Source organism: Caenorhabditis briggsae, assembly GCF_000004555.2.
Source record: "Caenorhabditis briggsae complete genome, chrX, whole genome shotgun sequence".
Taxonomy (NCBI): domain Eukaryota; kingdom Metazoa; phylum Nematoda; class Chromadorea; order Rhabditida; family Rhabditidae; genus Caenorhabditis; species Caenorhabditis briggsae.
In genome coordinates this window covers 8,762,551-8,782,364 of record NC_013491.2, presented here as the reverse complement: position 1 = coordinate 8,782,364, position 19,814 = coordinate 8,762,551, and the positions used below count along the sequence as shown (strand labels likewise).

Genomic DNA, 19,814 nt, shown 5'->3' with positions numbered 1-19,814 from the left:
TTAGCTTTTGTTCCGGCATCCGGTCAGTTTTATGAGTAAAATTACGAAAATCATGTTCCTGGGGTAATTCTGGATGCTGATCACAATTCTGCTTTTAGATTTTCAAAAAATTGCGATTTAAAAAAGTTATAGCTAGATTTCGGGGTGGCCCTATACTTATGTTACGCACTGTAGGTACGCATCACAAATTATTCCAAATGAAAGTTGGCTGGAAATAGAAAAGACAGCTCCTCATTGTAAATCATTTCACCTCCTTTCTGAATTTCAAAGCATCAAATTTTATTCTTACCATGAGGTCAATAATTGACATTATCTTCTGGTTAGATATGGAAGATAATGTAACCTAATTTCTAGATTTCTAGAAAATGCTAAGATGACTATGAACTGCTGACCATCAGCGTCAAGCGGTGTATTTATATTGTTTTAGGGAGCGTACCAAGCGATAGTAGTCAAAACCTTGATCAATGTTTTATAGCTTCTGAAAGATATACGAGGACAACAATGGGTGTAAAAAACAATATAAATCAACAAAAACAAACAAGATCTTATGAGATTAGTAGTTGGTTTCATTTGCCTCTTGTTGTTGAGCTTGCTGTGTTCCTTCGTCCGCCGAAGATTTTCGCTCATCCGCGTTCTCATGCTCGAGCATCTCGAGAGCTTCACGGATAGATTCCCTGATGCATCTCTCACAAGGGTTGCATCGAGCGACGTCGTTGTTCCCATTTCCCACTTGCTGTGCTCTGTCGTCTGCTTCAATAACTTCAGCTTTTTCTAAAGCAGCAGTTGAGTCCTGCACGAGTTGAAGTACATCCTGATGATCTCCGTACCACTCTCGAGCCATAGCCAGGGACTTTTGCTCATCCGCCTTCGCATGCTCGAGTATTGCTCTCTCGAGAGCTTAACGGATAGATTCCCTGTTGCACCTCTCACGACGTTCGTATTGAGCCACGTCATTGTTTTCCTTTTTTTGCTGTGCTCTGTCGTCTGCTGCAATGCTACAGCTTCTTTTAAAGCAGCAGTCGAGTCGTGCACGAGTTGAAGTACATCCTGACGATCCCCGTACCACTCTCGAGCCATAGCCAGGGGCCTTTGCTCATCCGCCTTGGCATGTTGGAAAATTGCTCTCGAAAGAACTTCACGGCGACGGGTAGATTCCCTGATCTACATCATACGACGGTTGCGTTGATCCACATCACCAAGAAGACCTGGAGAACAAGATTTTTGATAATGTTTTGAGTCTATTGAAATTCGAAAAAAAAAGCGAAAATTCTTACCTCCTGGAAGCTGAGCATTAACTGGCGGAGGGGGAAGGGCTTCTGCCAGGCCATGGCTGTTTCCATTGAAATGGCCTGGGTTGAAGAGCGCTGACATATCGATAAACATGGACGAGACGGGAGCATTGACGGAAACAGCTGCAATGGAATATTAGAGTTTCGACTGTTTTCGAATTATGAAATAAATTACCTTGCGTTGCCTCGTTCGCATCTTCTGTTTTAGTGGCAGCATGAATCTCATGTCGTGGCTCAACAGCAACGTGACCAGCTCGCTCAACGGCAGCATTTGCTACTGCACCTTCTGAAAATTTAATTGAAAGAAATGACTATATCAAATCGGTATACACTACCGGTCAAAGGTATATTGATTTTACATGTTCAAAGTGGAAAATAGTTCAAAGTCTTAAAAAAGTAGCTCGGAATAGCTCCATTTTCCTACAAATTTTTTAAATCACCAATCGAGAATAGAGCTAAAATGTTGTAGTTGACAACTACTTTGTGCATATTTATCCAAAGATAGGTCGCTCGAAACTAACCGAATGCTAAAAATTGCAGAGACTGAGTTCAGAGTTGTGAGATTTTCAGAAGATGTATCTAATTTCTCCTGCGAACTCTTGAAAATTTTGAGAATAGATTAACAAGGGAACTTCAACACCTCACAAACCCAGATTTTGATGAAAACTTCAGGATAGGTTGGAAATCGCCTATCTAGACATCTTTGAAAATTTTAGAGTCCGCCCGCCAGTTTCAGCCGAGTTATATCTGTTTCAGTACCAAAAATTGTCTTTTCAGTGCAAAAGCAGCGTTTTCAAAGACAATTTTCTCAAGTCCTAGGACGTTTCTAAGCATTAATTTTTTGTGTTATACTCAAATTTTGATGAAATGAGATATTTCATTTTTCTATCAAAACACTTTTTTTCAATTTTCGAATAAATCTGGAAAATTGTCAAAAAATTCAAAAATAAAAAAATTGTTTAGAGAAAAAAAATGAAATATCAAATTTCAAAAACTTTGAGTATAACACAAAAAATTTATGCTTTTAAACGTCCTAGGACTTAAGAAAATTGTCTTTGAAAACGCTGCTTTTGCACTGAAACGGCGATTTTTGGTACTGAAACTGATATAACTCGGCTGAAACTGGCGGGGGGATTCTAAAATTTTCAGATATGTCTAGATAGGCAATCTCCCACATATCCTGGAGTTTTCATAAAAATCTGGGTTTGTGAGATGTTGAGGTTCCCTTGTAAAACTAATGTTACCTTGTTCTCATGAGACTCATCCTTTGTGTCGTTGTTGTTTGGTGATTTGATGCTGAAACAGGGAAAAAAAACTAAGGTTACAAATTAGAACTCAGAAAGACACTTTAAAAATTGCATTTATACTTCATTACTAGAAGAAAAGTAGGAGTTCAGAAAAACCAAAAAGATCATCCAGGAACCCTCATTCATTTCTAAGGTTCTCAGAAAATCTTTTCAAAATTTAGACGCTCCTTTTGTAAGTCCTCATAGGGAGAAAATGAAGTTTCGAGAACACAATATGCGGCTGTCTTGCTCATCTCTATTTCTCTGCGTCTCTTTTCTCTCACTGTACAAGCAAAAAGGTCAGTAGACATGGGATCGAACTCATATTCGAATGTGTTATTGAACGAGAGATTGGGGGAATAGAGAAAGTTTGAAGTTTTGACCATAGCTTTGTTTGTTTCCAATATTGTTGAATAATTTCTTTAGTTTGTGATGTTTCAAAAAGAGAGCTTCAAAACAAGTCTACACATGCTTGGATTGATGAAAATTGGGCTTGGGGAAGATTTAAAATTGGTTATTTGTTTCCGAAAACGGAAATTCTCGAAACAAATCATAATTAAAATTATTTTGAAGCACTGAACGTTTTGAACTACATCTCTCTATAATTCCCATTTTCGAAAATTGAAAACCTCATTAGATCTGAAAACTTGACTAATCAGGCTTTGCCATGAAGTGCTAGTGTTGCACACGTGAACGGTGAGACTTTGCGGGAGCAAAGTCAAATATGGAATTAGAGCTTAAAACATGTATTGATTCGACAGGGTATGAAGAGAGGAGGTTATCTTTAGATAATCCCGACGAACGAAGCGGATGGCTTCCCAATAGCAGATCTTCTGCAGACTTGCTCAGAGGAAGATTTTGAATGCCGGCTGCGTATGGAGGTGTTCGGTGCCAATTGGAGAATGATTCCAACCCTTTCCTTTCATATCAGTGAAAATGAGAAGTCTTATAGGCACGGCATTCAGTGAAAATCGCCCAATTCAAAAAACCATTTTCAAATATTGAACAAAAAGATAGCCCCATGATTTTTTTTGTGCAGTTTGAGAATGTCGTAGTTCTACTGTACAGCCGAAAAGTATATCAAGTTTTGCTTTTTCGAATGTAACTTTCTTCAAAATAGAGCTGAGGAGTCAACCTTTTTTGTAAAATGTAGCAAATAATTTAGGAAACATGATGCAAAAGTATTTTCAATTTGAAAAAAACGTGAAAAATGTATCAAAAAATTCACTTTTTTGGAAAATTTCGGATTGTTGGACGCATTTTTCAAAAATCTGGAAAAAATAGAAAATGATCATGAAAGTAAAATATAACGTTTTGAACGTGACCACAGAGATTGTGTCTTACTAATACCTCATTGAAACAAACTCCTGCGTATGGTATGGACGTTCAAAGTGTCAACTAGAGATTTCCGGATTTTGGGCTTGTTTTACCATAGTTCCACTATTTCAAATGATCAATATTTAGTAGTTTCTATGTTTTTATCATTTTTCAGATGTTATTCTACAATATCTGATTATTTCCCACTCGAAAAGGTATTTCTTTAAGCTCCAAACACTGAAATTACAAACTGTGAGACAACCCAAAACAAGCGTCGGGCTCACTTTTAGTCATTCTGGTAATGTCGGGCCCACTTTTAGTCATTCTGGTAATGTTCTGGTAATGCCTGGCCCAATTGATCTGTTTTCTTTTGAAGTCCAAGTTATAACATTCCTGTGTTGGGTCAGATTGATAATTTATTTCTGAAAATGATGGAATCTCATGTTACTTGTCTTCAAACAGTCTCAACAACTCCTTCTTACAAGTTTACTGTTTGATGAATGGAGCACTCGAGAACAGAAATTGAACCAGTATTCTGTTTGATCAGTATTCTACTTAATGAAATCTGTTTTGAAATGTTTTTTTTTTGCATTTTCATGGTCATCCCTGAATAGGAAATCATGTTTTACAGCTTCAACTTCACTCTCATAAGTAAAGTATTTGTTGCAAAGTTGTCTAGCGTCTTTTCCCCATTTTCGTACTGTTTTTATGTCTATTTGTCTCCATGGCTGCATTTTCTTAAATGAATATCTCAGATCACGAAGTCGACTATTTTGATGATTACATCCAAGTCGAACATAGAGTTTAAAAAAAGTTGGTCAGAACATATTCTGAAGTTATCTGGCGTCTTTGATAATTGTATTTCTTCGATTGCTCTGGCTGAACGAAATCTGATTATATTCGACTACTTTAGCAGTTGCGAGTGATAGTAAAGTTGAAATCATTGAGATATGTATCTGTATAAACTTTTTACCTGAAAAACTTTACACGTTCCATTAGATTTTTTCGAGAATTCTATTTCGGACTACAATAACGAAATATTCCGAACCAAAATAACATTCGCGCTCTATTGTGAGCGTTGTGTATGCGTTTTTGCCTTGCACGGCACACACGGGCCAGCGAGAGAAAAAAAGAAAGGGAAAAGAAAATGAAATTGTAGTGTTATTTCTGTGTGTACGATCAAGTAGGACGTCATCTCTGTGGATGCTAGAGCCAAACTCCGTCCAGTGCAGGATAGCGAACCTGCAGCCGCTAGAGAAATTTTTACTAATCGAATATAGGATGGATTTATGGAAGTTTTTGAAAGTGTGTGAGACGTTTTCTTGGAAAGCGTTTGTACAGATAACGGTAGCGTCCGCCTTCGTTCTTATATCCCAACTGCAAGCCGAACAAAACCAATATTGATAGTTTCAAGCTTCACGGCTTTTTAGAGACTAGAGAATCTAGAACTATATATTTAGAGACTAGAAAATCAAGAACTAGATATTTTTGAAATTCAAGGTGTTCTAGACGTTTCAAGTTTGTCAGAATTTTATTTTCTACTTCAAATTTGTACAATGGAATGCAAAAAAAGAGAAATTATACAAAATCATTATCACAGTATCTATAATTAAATTACTTTTTTGAGCACAAATTGCACACGCGAAATACATCTTCTGGCACGAATTGAACTTGTGGAAGAAGGAGCGCATCTGAAAAATTGTTTCAAGCAATCGAAGTTAGAAGTTCTTTTTAACATCGTCAAAATTTATCAGCTCTATCCCAGAAGAGTGGTCCAAAGCTTCATGATAACAGTCAGTTCCAAAAAGACATCCCAGTCCCTACTCCGACTACGGTCCAAGGCCGCTCTTCTTGGCTAGAGTCAATATATCTCAGTTTCTGAGAAAAATATCAAAGAGTGTTAAACTGAGAAATATTTCTAATTATATGATAAACATTTTGCCATTTAATCACGTTCCGATATTATGCCAGAAAGCAAAACAGATTGATTCAACTTAGGCGAAAGCTTCTTCGTCAGGTTTTATCCTATCTGTCTAAAAAACTCACATCAGACTTGTTGTGAGCCAAGATGCACTTCTCAATCACAACGTTGACACGATTCCCAATCTCTTGAGCTCCTCCTTCAGATTCTTCTTGGATCCTCTTCACATTTCCAGGAATCGTGCTCGATAGTCGCTCTGATTTACGGGGCGTTCCGCTCTGTGATCATATGGCTGGCTGAAAATGGGTTGTTTTGAAGAAAAAATTGATCGAAAATTGTCAAAATTACAAATTGATCCGTGAACTAGTTCATGATTTCCTTCATAGTCACGAAGAGCTTTCCTAGTCGTTTCATCATAAGCTGGAAGAGACCTCTGATGAAAATGAGGTGTCGAAGTATCTCAATGAAAACGTCCGTGATGTGGTAGCAATACTTTCCAAATATGGCTGGTATCGGGTTTGAACGGAAGGTTCTTGGAATGTTCATTATGACGAACTGAAAAAAATTGTGTCAATTTTAAGTTTCCTGTATTTCCAGCTCCTTGCCGTATCCCAACTATGAGTCATGTTTCTAAATAAATAGAAGTAAGACATGAAATCTCAAAAAAAGTGATTTTGTCGTTTTGTTTTTTTTTCGATTAAATGATTGATTTTCAAAGTTCAGAGTTGACTAACATATCTGAACCCGCTAATATGAGAACAATGGGTTGTCAGATTTGTTCACTCACCTTTAGAAAATCAATAAATCTTCAGAAAAATACAATAGAAATAGAAATTTCCAGAACCCTTTCATTCATAGGGTCCTTGGAGATTACTAGAATAAAGTTTGATATGCAGAAAAATTGAAGAAGTGATCCAGGAACCCATTCATTTTTAAGGTTCTCTGGAAAATTCTTTTCAAAACTGAGACGTCTATTCAGGAAGTCGTCTTAGGGGCCAAATGAAATGGCGAGGACACAATATGTGTGGCTGGCTTACTTCGGATGTATTTCTCTGCGTCTCTTTTCTCTAGCTGTACAAGAAAAAAATTGGTCGTTGAAAGTCAGCACTGCTGACTCAGCAGTCATGGGAACAATCTCGAAATTCGTCATCGAAGTCAAATATCTCATCGAATGAGAGATTGAAGGAATAGAGAAAATTTGAAGTTTTGACCATAACTTTTTTCGTTACCAAAATTTGAAAATATTCTTGTTAAATTAAAATGTTTTGAAATAAGAGCTTTAAAATAAGTCTAAACATGCTCAGGTTTAGTAAAATTGGATTTCGCTTCTAAGACGACTATGATGTTCCAAAGACGGAAATTCTTCAAACAGATCGTTATTACAATTATATCGAAATGTCACAAATTTCATCAAAATAACGTTGAATGACATGACAACCTAAATGGAGAGAAGAGGCAAACAGTAAATGATTTTGAAGTCTGAGGCGTTTTGAATTGAATCGACAAGAGGACCATCGAGACCGAAAGACACAAATAAAGAAATTGTGTTGCTTCGATGGAAAAGGAAAACCAGAAAATAAAATCAATGAATATATTAACTTCTTTCAAAAGTAGTTTACCTCTGTGCGAATGGAAACTCTTGAAGAAAATGGAATCCGATCACAGAGAGGGAGCAATCTCGAATATGCCATTGTCGCGCGACGCGGTTTTGGTGCGCCAGGAATCATCGGGTGTTGACCAGCACTGGAAGCAATCTTTTTTGGCTTCTGATAATCAAATGTTTCTGATACATCAACATTTTTAGTTTCACTTACAATAGAGAAAACTTTTTTGGTGGTGTTGAAGAAGCGCGACACACGACTACGGCAACGATCTTTGCGAGAAGAACGTTTTGGAGTCGTGGCGTCAGAAACAATAACTGAAATTTCGTGAATGAAAACCTCATTTTGAGTTTAGGAAGTAACATAGTCTGAATGTTGTTCTATCAACACATTACTATTTTTAAAATTCAAAAATTGGACAATTGGGTTTGACATGTCGCTTGTCCACAAAAAGAAGAGAATGTCGAAATTTGAAAAAAATTCTTTCGATTTTTTCAAAACAAGTGATTTTTAGAAACAACATCCACCTGAAAATGATTTTTCAACATTTCATTACTATCATTTTCATAGATTAACTTGTTCTTAATTTTGCTTCATCTGTCTTTTTACAAAATCGAATGCGAAAAATGGAAAAGTTGGTTTTTTAGCCCCAAATCCCAAATTTTCGCTTCCAACTTTTTTCTAAATGAACGAATTTACGCATATCTTTCTGTAAAACACTAGTCACAATTATAGTTTTGTTCTAAAATTTGCTTCATCTGTCTTTTTACAATCTCGATTGTGAAAAATCGGAAAATTGGTTTTTAGCTCAAAATCTCAAATTTTCGCTTCCAACTTGTTTCTAAGTAAACGAATTCATGCATATCATTTTGTAAGACACTAGTCACAATTCAAGTTTTGTTTTAACATTTACTTGTTCGGTCTTTTCACAAAACTCGTATGTGACAAATTTGAAAAATCTGTTTTTGAGCCCAAAAATCGGAATTTTGCTTCAAACTTTTTTCAGAGTTATCGAATTCACGCATATTATCTTGTAAAATGTTAGTCACAATCATAGTTTTGTTCTAAGCTCTCGTTCTCATCAGTTGAGTTGTGTGAGCAAATGAAGCCCAAGAACAACAATTCCAAGTTATTTTTTGTGAACACCGTGATCAGACTCCCTGATCATTCGGTGGTCATATATGCAAGCTAGTCTTGTAGGGAGACTCTTACACACACGTATTTCTCTGTCTCTCGGTCACTCTAACTTTTATATATACAATATCCATCTGGTTTTGTTTCGTGACCTTCGAGCCACCAGAAGCGATTGCGCAACAGGAATATGCTCTCCCCTCCTCCTTGGTATACTATAGTATTATTAGGATGTTCGAAAAGGTGTTATGGAGAAAAGAAGGGAGGGTAGGCGGCAAAAACGTAATTAGGAGTTAGCAAAAGCAAATCAGCTAAAACCAGGATTCATTTCAATATGCCGCTAAAAATCTTTTAGATAAATATTTGTCGGAGAACCTGTCATCAATAACTGGAAAACCTTTTACGAAAAAAAAAACGATGTTGTGAATGTCCATACGACGTTCGATCTCCTTTCATCGCTTTCAATGTTATTTGACCATTGATTGAGACAGCCCAGAAATGTTCGGAATAGCTTTTTCGGAATTTTTCGGAATGTCGAAAATTCCGATTTCCAAAATTTCGGAAAATTGGAATTCTCCGATTTTTAATAGATTGGAAATTCAGAAATTTGGAATTTACTGGTTATGTGAAAATTCGGAAACTCTAAGTATTCCGATTTTAAATTTTTCGAATTTTCGGAAGTTTCGGATTTTTCAAATTCGAATTTTAAAGCAGAAATTCCATTTTCCCATCACAAAAATGCCAAAAAAAGTTATGATAATTGACAGATAGATTTCGACAGCGCAAACATTATCAAAATAATTTTTGTTCAAGACCCGCAAGCGTGTTTTTCTTGACATACCGTAATCCAACAATTTCTAATACCGAAAAAATGCTTCGGAAAAATTTCGATCGGAATTGGATTCCGAAAAAAGTTTTCCGAGATATTCCGACCGGAATTTTATTCCTATTTCTTTTCAGAAATATTCCGGTCGGAATTGCATTCCGAAAATGGTTTGAATTTTTGGAATTCCGAATTACGAATTCCGTTCGGAACATCCCTGGATTCAACCATTGATTATCTTTTTTTCCATACCCTTTCTTTGATCTCTATTAACTAGACCAAAAGTGGACACATATACGAGCCAACACGTGGGTCACTCCTTCTCGATACATCCATCACCATGATGCTCCTTGCCCCTCCCTCGTCATAACACTTTCCTCATTCTACCTCGCCTTTGTGAATGGTGAAGTATTCATTTGCTCTCAATCCCTTCCGAGTTCGGACGGTTTCTTGCGCGTGTTCTTTATAGTTCTTTTAGTATCTCTTTCATATATGACATTTCAGATATGCTTTCCAATTCCACCGCTCCAAAGCGTTCTTCTCGCAAGGATCGTTGTCGTCGTCGTGTGTCTCGTTTTTTCAGCACCGTGAAACGAGTTTTTTCTATTGTGAGTGAAACTTAAGAATTCAATGTTTTTTTAAAAATAATTTTCAGAAGACAAAAGAGGCCGCACATCCACTGCTTGCCGACACCCCCATGATTCCCGGTGCCCCCAAACCTCGCCGCGCGACTATGGCATATGCAAGATTTCAGCCACTCTGCGATCGCCTCCCAATTTCACCAGAATATTTCATCCGGCCAGAGGTAAACATTATAAATGGAGAAAAGTTGAACCATTCATCTATTTTTTTTCTAGGCCTTCATGGCCCAGCCAAGCAACACGGTTTCCCTCAACGTCTCGCTCAGTCTCAATGATCCGTCAGTTGATTCAACTGGAAATTCCTCTGACGTTATTGTCATTTTCTGTTTTTGTCTTTTTTCCATGTCGGTACTGTTGGCAATCACTATTATCTCATATTTCTGAATTTAACTGCATGGGCATCCTATTTTGTGAGAAGTGAGAAATAAATTTGTTTTCTCTCACGTACATTTTTTGAAAAAACCAAAATCGCTTCTACTCAATTTTCAGGAAAATACCGAACCGTTGAATTATGCATGTTTTTACAGAAGAAAAACTGTGTTAAAGATGGTTACACCCGTCTTTTCGTCGACATACTCCGATAATCGTTATATTGTTTATAACCCTTCCTACTAATAGGTGTATCAAGTCATCACCGTAACACGTACAGAGCAACTGGCAATATACGCAACCGTCATATCCTCCTTCCCCCTCTCACCCTTTTTCTATGACGTAACCCAACACATCTAATATAGTGAGGATGTGTTTCTTTTAAAAAAGAAGTGTTCGCGAAGATACGGTAGATTAGGAAAATGAGTGTGGAGAAGGGAACAATATAAAAAAGTTGTTCGTTTCATTTCAACTTTCACAAAGGAAAAGGTCATTTTCCAGAGATGCATTTCTTCTTCTGGTTCGAATTTTTTCGTTAAACTGGATCAAATTGTCATCTCCATTGAGCCGAATTGATTTCGTTGTCAAGAGGTTATGTCAAGAGGTTAGAAACACCAAAAAAATTAATTTTTGCAAAAAATGTGAACTAAAATTAAATATTTATTCATGAAAGAACAAACGAGTTCTGTGTCAAAAAAAATTAAAGCATTATCAATTATAACAGATTACCTAGCTTCGGTCATGTTATTTAACTGGTCTTGGCGCGAGTTCTGAACCTTTTGTAGAATTCACGGAGTGCTTTTCTCTCGTCATATTTTGGTGTTTCTACTTCCGCGCTTTCATCATCATCATATCTCTGTACGCCCTGGTGCAATGGTCGGATAATGCTCCCAAGTTTCTTCCTTGGCCGAACAGGGAAAGCGGCTCCATTTTCATCGAAGAACATCTCAGCGGAGTAGCCATAGCTTCTAGGCCAAATCTGAAATCATTTAATGAATTCTTTGTAGATTCTGATGTAGTGAAAAAACCTTACAGGCTCATCTCCTTTGTAGCCAATTGGTTTGGGAATATGGTACCCAAAAGTGTCGGATTGATCTATTGTTTCTCGATTTATATAACTGGTATAAACATTCGAAAGAGACAGTGATAGACATTCTGAAATGAAAACAGTAAAACAGAAATCGGAAGTAAGCAACTCACCTTGAAAGAGAACAGTAGTTATCAGTGGTAGGTAGCTGATTACGGAAAGCATTGTATGAATGAGAATCTCGGCCTAATTCGCTTGGTATTTATAGACTGGTTTTGTAAACTGGACTAATTAAAGGCAAATATGAGTGGAGGAAGGGCGTACGTCATGACCTGACGGTCTCTGAACGTTTGTCTCTCATCTTTCAGAAACCGAATGCAGTAGCAGCAGGCAGATATCTCTGTCACCCTGCCTCGTTTTTGTTGATTGATAATGTTTTCCTCATCATCTGGGAAAACGATAAAAAACGAAATCTCTTTTGAAGACTTTCCGATCTTTTTTGAATCGGTGGGAAAATGAAAATGCCATTTTTTAATGTTATCAAATTAGAACATGATGTCATTTACAAGTGCAAAATTTGATTGAACGTCGGGAACTGCATTTTCAAAAGAACAGTGAACAGAGTACATTGTGTTGAAGACCCAGAATTCAAAAGTAGAGAAACAACGATTCAGTCGTTTGGGTTCATACATACCGTCATTTGTTCAATATAAGTCAATTCAAACCCTCGACTTTGAGCTCAATTATCTCGGTTTCTGTAGAAAATATCAAAAGTATGTCAACTGAAAAATTAATTGTCATAACATCGCCAAAATTTCAGCAGTTTACAAATTGTTTACAAAATGAGCTCAAATTTGATTGCTTGCACTCAAACAGTCAAATTTGAGCTCAATTATCTCCTATCAGAGATATCCAAATTTTGTCAACTGATGAAATACTGGTCATATTATGGAAATTAATTCAATAGTAGATAAATTTCTGATATGTTCCACGGAAATCGAGATAATTAAGTTCAAAGGTGAAAGTTTGAATTTTATAGGGGGAGATACGGTATATAAGACACTTTACTGGTTTTCATTTGAAAAGTTATATTTGAAAATCCAAATGCCAAATAAATTCGAAGGCACAGATCAATGTGAGACAATTTCGTGTACCAACTAATTAAATTGTATTTCTTTTTTTTTCAAAACCTTCGAAACGAGACTGAAAAAAAAATATAATATTACCAATATTTTAAATATAATATTACCAATATTTTATCAGTTGACTAAATTTTGAAATATTTTACAGGAACCGAGATAAATTAGCTTGAAGTTGGAAATCAGAGAGTTCATTATTTCAGATTTTTCAAGGTGAACATTGCTTTCCAAGTGCAGGGATTGCACTTTTTGGGCGTTTTGACATTCCCAAACAGAAAATTCCAATCCGATTGTTTTAATAACAAGCATAGCTTTACACTTTTAACCTAGCTCGTTGAAAAATCCGCATGTTTCAAACTCTTCTTGCGGAAACAGTTTCATCACACTCCTTCCTTTACTTTCACTATCATCTATTGAACTTTGGAAGTTCGAGTATCACATCTTCTCAACACATTACACTTTTCTGATCAAGCCTTATCAGTCATGCTTGAAAATCTCGAATTAGCCGATATGAGTGTAATATCGTTTATCCCTACTGTAAAATCTTGTATTTTGTTGTAATCTTGTTGATAGCAGCGCAAAAAATGAAGATATTGGTTTTAAGAAAAACTATCCATCCTATTACAGAAAACTCTATTTATCGGTTCATTTGTTTCTAATGATATTTATGTTATCTTGTTATCGAGGGGCCAACGGGCAAGAACTGGTATCACTGTGATGATGAATTGTTCAAATAGCGTATTAAATAAGATTAATGACAGTCATCTCTCTCCAACTGCTGCACCATGTTTTTTTCTTGTGTATGTACATACATCGACAGCTGATTTATTACAGAAAATCAAGTGTTTTATGAGAAAAAAGGAAAAGCACAGTGCGATTGAGAAATGAGATGAGAAATGGTGGGAGATAAAGCAAAAAGGGAAATGTGGTGTGGGAGTTTTGAAAGACCAATGTCGGAAAATTAGGATAATATTGGTTAGTCATCGTTGCTCTCTTCATCATCGTCGTCTTCTTCAAAAAACCACCCGTCGGAGTCCATGAGCAGCACGATTGACTTGACAGTTGCTTTTTCTACTGAAAGTTCAGAACCTGAGTGTGTCGAAAGCTCTGCTTCAATAGGCAATAAAGCAATAACACGTTCAACTGTAATTTCGACACTTTTCAAGCATTTTTCTGGTATTTTGAAAAAAATTTTTTGATGAAGGAATGGTATTTTTCTGAACTGCGGATATTCTGAATTTTTGAATTACACAATAGATAGCAAAAAATGTGGATATTCGCATTTTTGGAGAATTTCTATTTACAGAATTTTCGGAATCAGAAAATGTTTCTGAATTCTCAGAATCATTTTTCGAAAAATTTTTGAAGCGCGTTCAAGAGAGCATTACTTTTTCGCTTCATTCTTTCTTTAAACTCTAGTTTTTAATCGCAAATTTTTATTCATAGTTTCACTGATAAGATGAGCAGGTTTCGATATACTTTGAGATCATTTGTCTAGATTCCTGAGCATGATATTGTCAAGGCGCAAGTCTTCGCCTCAACTTTTCCGATCTAACTGATAAGCGTCTCTATAAAAAAGTGCTGCCAGTTAGTTTCGGGGCGCTCTTTTCTTTATCATTTTGACTTTTGTTTAACATTTGGTTTTCTATATTCTTGAGTTATTTGATGTAATAAAGTAATGGCTTAAAAGTGTTAAGTACATATCATGAAACACATTCATAAGTTCTCCTACACAGAATTAGGAATTACAGTTAGTTGATTACAGGATGTTGGCTATCCGTAAGGATAATGAACCGCCAATAATCGTTTTGTAATTACAATATCAAACATTTGTCAACTGATAAAATATTGCTGAAATTCTGTTTAATAACTTATCAGTTGACAAATTACTAACATAACTCACAAGAACCAAGATAATTAAGCTCAATGTTGAGTTTTATGCAGCCTTTTTTTAAAGCAGAAACGGTATTCTTAAGCAAAAGTAGTATCTTATATTTCTGGCAGATTCGTACGCTTAGAACAGTTTTACATTATTTCAGAATTTCGTGGAGAAAATTTAGTCGTGGTTTACCTTCCATCTAGTGAATTCTCACTTTGAGCGGCAAAGAAATTTGAGTTTTGCGACGTTTTCAAAATTGTAGCTGATTTTTCAAATTGACGGTTCCTCAACAACTCCGTTTATTGAAAAACCCATTACTCACCAACTTCCTCCGCAATTTCAATCTCTTTCTCCTTCTTCTGTTTCTGTATTTCCGCATTATGTTTTGCCTCCTCTCCAGCATTCTCATTTTCTTCGTTAAATTCATAGTTGGACTGAAAAGTTTTTTTTTTGCTTTTTTTTCTGTTCTCATTTGAAACTTACTGGATACATCAACCCGGATCCTTCCATAACTGCCTGGTGTAAAACTGAGAGTACACTTCTGTTTTCCTCGAATTCAGTGGTAATTGCGGCAAAATGATCATTGACAGCTTCTTTCAACGCATCTTCCATTAGCAATAATTCTAGAAAACTCTTTGGTCAAGCTATTGGAATCAAAAAAAAGTGGGAGCAGAAATTGGCAACATATTTGTCATTGAAAAAAGGGTTTATAAATAGTCAACTAGTTTTTTTATTAGTTCTTTTGCGACTAATCGGAGCACATTGTGCACTGTATAGCAATAGAAGTGATGTCATTACCCGACTGGTCGCCTACTAACTCAATACTCACAAGTATAAATACTTAGAACGTCTGGTAAACAACAACAAGACCACTAGCCGCGAAAAAATGTAAATCGTATACGTATGTTGCCTCCGATTGCGGTGAGGTTGAAAAACAGGAATTCCCTCCACAATAGAATAGATTCTTGTGGAAAATTTTGAAGAATACATTTTTCTAGAAAAACGACTTACTAGGATTAACAACAATAGTTTGTTTAGAATAGTCTGGAGATGGTATACAACTTTATGATCGTTTTACAACAGGAACAAGGTCACACGAAATGGATAATCTGAGGAAATCGGAAAGGGATAGGAGGCAGGAGGTACATTTTGAACTAAAAATAATCTTTATCATGAGTCATTAAGACCCTCTTGCCTTATCATATCTTTGTGACCATGGGAAAAAATAACGTTTTGTTTTTTTTTTCATTTGTAATGGTGGTTGATACCAAATGAAGAGATTCCAATACACCCAAATGACATTGAATTTCACTTTTTCGGAAACTAGATTCTTTCGAGTAACTGTTTTTAGGGAAATCAACGAAAATAAATTTTTCAACACGCCTATCTGTTCGGGACCAACAAGAAAAACCATTCCACTGACCACACAATCCAACCCGGCTGTCCGTTTTGTGTCCACCTCAATACACACCCCCAATTCCATTGTTCTCCCGATGAGTATGTGTTGTTGTGTGAGAGTGTGCCCCCCCCCTCCGCACTCTCTCCCCCTCTCGACAGCAATAAATGTCGTCGGGTGTGATGCATTGTGTGCAGCCGAGGCGTGGTGTTCTCATCACGTGTATGCACACGACGCGTTCAGTTCTCCAAGATTTTTTGTTTTATCGAGTTTTTTTTTGAGAAAATTGGCGCTCTAGGGTAAAAACTATTCAAAAACGTAAAATTGTGTAGTTTCCTCTGAAACTCGTTGCAAAAGATGTGAATAGTCTTCAAATCGCATAAACACCATTTGTTCGTTTCTGCTTCCGTTTTCCGTATTTTTCCACGAAAAGCGACAAAAGTCAATTTTTTCATTTGATTATGACGACCAAAACTTTCCAAACAATATACTAAAATTAAAAACTATTCCTCACAAAACGGTCGCAATCTATGAATTACTGTGTATGGACTCTTCCAACTAGACTTCATTCCCTACAAACCACAAAATTCTTTCCAACCCTATATCTAGAAACTTTTAGTATGTTATAGTCACTGGCGTAGTTAACCTCCCCTAATGTTTACTCGACGTCTATTCCACCGCGCACACTTTCTCTTCTCGTAAAACACCCTTCTTGTCCCGTTCTTCCTTCTTCGTATTGAATATCGATTTTCAGGTTGAATTATCTCAAAAATGGGTGATGTTGCGCCAGAAGTCGAGATATCACAGTACACTAAGGATAAGGTGAGTATTCGAAACACTTATCAGACAAGAAAAACGAAATGTTCAGGCGAGTTGCACAAGAATTTCAATTGAATCCTACTACTCGAAACGTGTCACACAATGCGCCGAACGCGAGAATCGTTTGAAAAAGTTGGAGGAGGATATGTCTGCGAGAGGTAATACAAAATATATAGACAAGATTTGAGAAAATGAACCGTTTAAGGACTCAGCGATGACGAGAAAGACGAGAAACGCAAAATTCATCATTCCAAGGAAACCGACTACCTCCGTCTTAAACGAACTCGTCTGACGGTTAACGACTTTGAAAGTCTTAAAGTGATTGGTAGAGGAGCGTTCGGAGAGGTAAACCACAGCCTACCAATTTTCTTTCTTTTCAAAAAACGCCGAATTTGCAGGTGCGACTCGTTCAAAAACACGATACCGGACATATCTATGCGATGAAAATTCTTCGCAAGAGTGAAATGGTTGAGAAGGAGCAAACGGCTCATGTTCGTGCCGAGAGAGACATATTGTCGGAAGCTGACTGTGATTGGGTCGTGAAGATGTACTACTCGTTCCAGGACTACTCGAATCTATACTTGGTCATGGAGTTCTTGCCCGGAGGTAGGTCACACTTGGCTAGAAGTTCAAAACAGAGCAAACCACGTCTTTTGTCATACGATCGTGAATAAGCTGCACGATTGTCGGGCCGATTCCGGACCGGCACCGGCTGATAACTCTTTCCAAAATTGAAATTGTGAGCAACTAGCATACAAGAGGATAAAGGTCGGAGAGCTTCACAACCGCCAGTAAAAATCGACAGGCTTCGCAAGCTTTAAAATGGTCTGGGCAGGCCTTTGATAACCTGGCAAGCGATATCGACCCGCAAATGTCGACCCACACTAGGGTACTGATTGAAATTCTGGTTGATTGTTTCCAGAGGTTGCAGAGCTTGCCGAGCTCTATCATCCGGTATGATGTTCTATCATCCGGTATGATGTTGCCCACTGTTTCCTTTTGGAAGAGAGCTATTAGCCAGTCTGTGCCGGCCTGGAATTGGCATGTCGACGAATACCTTATCTTTAAAACAGTTTCTCTAAACCTAAAATCAAATAAATTTATCTCACATAACATTCATCTATTATTTCCAGGTGATATGATGACTCTACTCATAAAGAAAGACACCCTCACCGAGGAAGCCACTCAGTTCTACGTCGCCGAAGCCGCGCTTGCCATCCAATTCATTCATAATCTCGGATTCATACATCGCGACATCAAACCGGACAACCTCCTCCTAGATGCAAGAGTTCGTCTTTAACTGATTATTGCTAACCTTCTCATCATATTCTTTCAGGGTCATGTCAAACTGTCGGACTTTGGATTGTGCACTGGACTTAAGAAATTCCATCGCACCGATCATTATCGCAACTGGCCGGTAACACTTCCACCGGATTTCATCTCGAAACCGTTCGAATCGAAGAGAAAAGCGGAAACTTGGAAGAGAAATCGCCGTGCATACGTGAGAAGAAACTAGGATCATTATTCAAGGATTTGAATTTTTATTTCAGGCCTACTCTACCGTTGGTACTCCCGATTATATTGCACCCGAAGTCTTCCAGCCAAATGGATACACTAAGAGTTGTGACTGGTGGAGTCTTGGTGTGATAATGTATGAGATGCTTATTGGTATGTTAAAACTGTTGTATTGTTTCTCTCAACTTGAATTTTTTCAGGATATCCTCCATTCTGCTCTGAACTTCCACAAGAAACCTATCGGAAAGTGATCAACTGGCAACAAACCCTCGTCTTCCCATCAGATGTTCCAATTAGCATAGAAGCCAAAGCGGTTAGTAGCGCCAGCTACAGAAACTCTTAAAATAAGTCTTTTTCAGACCATCAAAAGATTCTGCTGCGAAGCCGAACGCCGTCTTGGCAATCATGGAGGACTCGACGAGATCAAGCAGTGTCCATTCTTCCGCCGAATCGATTGGAATCATATCAGAGAGCGTCCACCACCGATTCGCGTCACTGTGAAGAGCATCGATGACACATCGAATTTCGACGATTTCCCGGATGAGGACTTATCTTGGCGTAAGTATTCAAGCTATGAATTTTTGTGTCATAAAGTCGTTTAGCAGACAATAATAATAATAAGAAATAGCTTTAGCAACATCGACACTGATCCGTCCTGAAGAGCAGCCTGGCCGGCGTGGAGAGTTCGTTGATTTCACCTACAAACGCTTCGATGGTTTGACACAGAAGATGCGGTATAGCGACTTGAAGAAGGTGAGCTTTTAAATTTTTCTGTTAACTCACTGTTAACAACCAGGAGCGATGTTGTTCACCGAAAAACTCAAAGTTGATAGAATAAATAGAATAGAAAATACGACTCGGAGAATTATGTCAAAATTCGGTAATTATGTATGAAAAACACCGGTAGAACCCTACAGATGGCATTTTGAGTCAAACTTTTCAATCAACCTGAGCAGAATGCCACAGGCCGGATTCGGGGGTGTGCGGATTAAAGTTTTTTGAAACTTGGAGATCTGTGGATATTTCGAATTTTCAAAAATCGGAACATAAATCCACTAAGAAGCAAACCTATCTTTCAAAATTTCCAAACTTTATTCCGAAAATATCAGGTTGAAATTTCAATTATCGAAATTGCGAATTCTGTCCCACATAGCCGGATTAAATTAAAAAATGTCTTGAAATCGGTCTGGTCCTGTCAAAGACCGCGAAAACTTTGCACTTTAGGAATTTCAGAAACTGTTCGAAAAATTGACACTTGCGTGAGGGCGGAGTATTGTAGCGCTTGTTATTAGTATAATTACGCTTGTTATTAGTACAATTATGAGACCAGATTGTGGTTAAGTATCCTTAGCTCGGGAGAATTATACTCAAACTAACATTTTCAATTTTTTCAGCAAGCTAAGAAGAACAAGAAAGGACAAGGAAGTTCCGACTAAGTTTCATTCCATGCTGTTCTTGTTGCAACCAAAGAATTTTCATATATTGGAAATACATCAAAATATGTAATATATACGGACATCATGATGCCCTTTGAAAATCCTGCCTGAACATATTTTTTCATTCTTCTCTCTGTTCAATTTGATTCCGAAAAAATTGTTTCTCTCTCTACTACAACCACCCATATTTGTGGTTTCCCCCCATGCACTTAGCTTTATAGTCAC

The 19,814-nt window shown here is 37.2% G+C and overlaps 6 protein-coding genes across 6 annotated transcripts; 2 read left to right on the top strand and 4 right to left on the bottom strand.

Moving 5' to 3' along the window:
• Positions 1-553: 553 nt before the first annotated feature.
• On the bottom strand, positions 554-1,560 carry CBG27648 (the record flags this gene model as incomplete). The annotated part of the gene is made up of 4 exons (XM_045239505.1): positions 554-790; positions 931-1,161; positions 1,275-1,412; positions 1,465-1,560. The coding sequence occupies 4 exons, from the start codon at positions 1,558-1,560 to the stop codon at positions 554-556; spliced, it is 702 nt and encodes a 233-aa protein (XP_045099488.1).
• Positions 1,561-6,176: 4,616 nt separating this feature from the next.
• On the bottom strand, positions 6,177-7,758 carry CBG27647 (the record flags this gene model as incomplete). The annotated part of the gene is made up of 3 exons (XM_045239504.1): positions 6,177-6,368; positions 7,433-7,556; positions 7,628-7,758. 3 exons carry the CDS (start codon positions 7,756-7,758, stop codon positions 6,177-6,179), a joined length of 447 nt encoding a protein of 148 aa, XP_045099487.1.
• Positions 7,759-9,874: 2,116 nt separating this feature from the next.
• Positions 9,875-10,393, top strand: CBG27646 (the record flags this gene model as incomplete). Its single annotated transcript, XM_045239503.1, has 3 exons — positions 9,875-9,976; positions 10,024-10,173; positions 10,226-10,393. The coding sequence occupies 3 exons, from the start codon at positions 9,875-9,877 to the stop codon at positions 10,391-10,393; spliced, it is 420 nt and encodes a 139-aa protein (XP_045099486.1).
• A 733-nt stretch (positions 10,394-11,126) lies between these two features.
• CBG14251 lies at positions 11,127-11,630 on the bottom strand (the record flags this gene model as incomplete). The annotated part of the gene is made up of 3 exons (XM_002644360.1): positions 11,127-11,357; positions 11,412-11,533; positions 11,579-11,630. The coding sequence occupies 3 exons, from the start codon at positions 11,628-11,630 to the stop codon at positions 11,127-11,129; spliced, it is 405 nt and encodes a 134-aa protein (XP_002644406.1).
• A 1,890-nt stretch (positions 11,631-13,520) lies between these two features.
• Positions 13,521-15,035, bottom strand: CBG14250 (the record flags this gene model as incomplete). Its single annotated transcript, XM_002644359.1, has 3 exons — positions 13,521-13,687; positions 14,746-14,857; positions 14,907-15,035. 3 exons carry the CDS (start codon positions 15,033-15,035, stop codon positions 13,521-13,523), a joined length of 408 nt encoding a protein of 135 aa, XP_002644405.1.
• A 1,555-nt stretch (positions 15,036-16,590) lies between these two features.
• Positions 16,591-19,589, top strand: Cbr-sax-1 (the record flags this gene model as incomplete). Its single annotated transcript, XM_002644358.2, has 11 exons — positions 16,591-16,641; positions 16,688-16,796; positions 16,844-16,983; positions 17,037-17,244; positions 17,772-17,926; positions 17,975-18,139; positions 18,189-18,306; positions 18,354-18,466; positions 18,513-18,711; positions 18,788-18,906; positions 19,548-19,589. 11 exons carry the CDS (start codon positions 16,591-16,593, stop codon positions 19,587-19,589), a joined length of 1,419 nt encoding a protein of 472 aa, XP_002644404.2.
• Between the last annotated feature and the right edge of the window lie 225 nt (positions 19,590-19,814).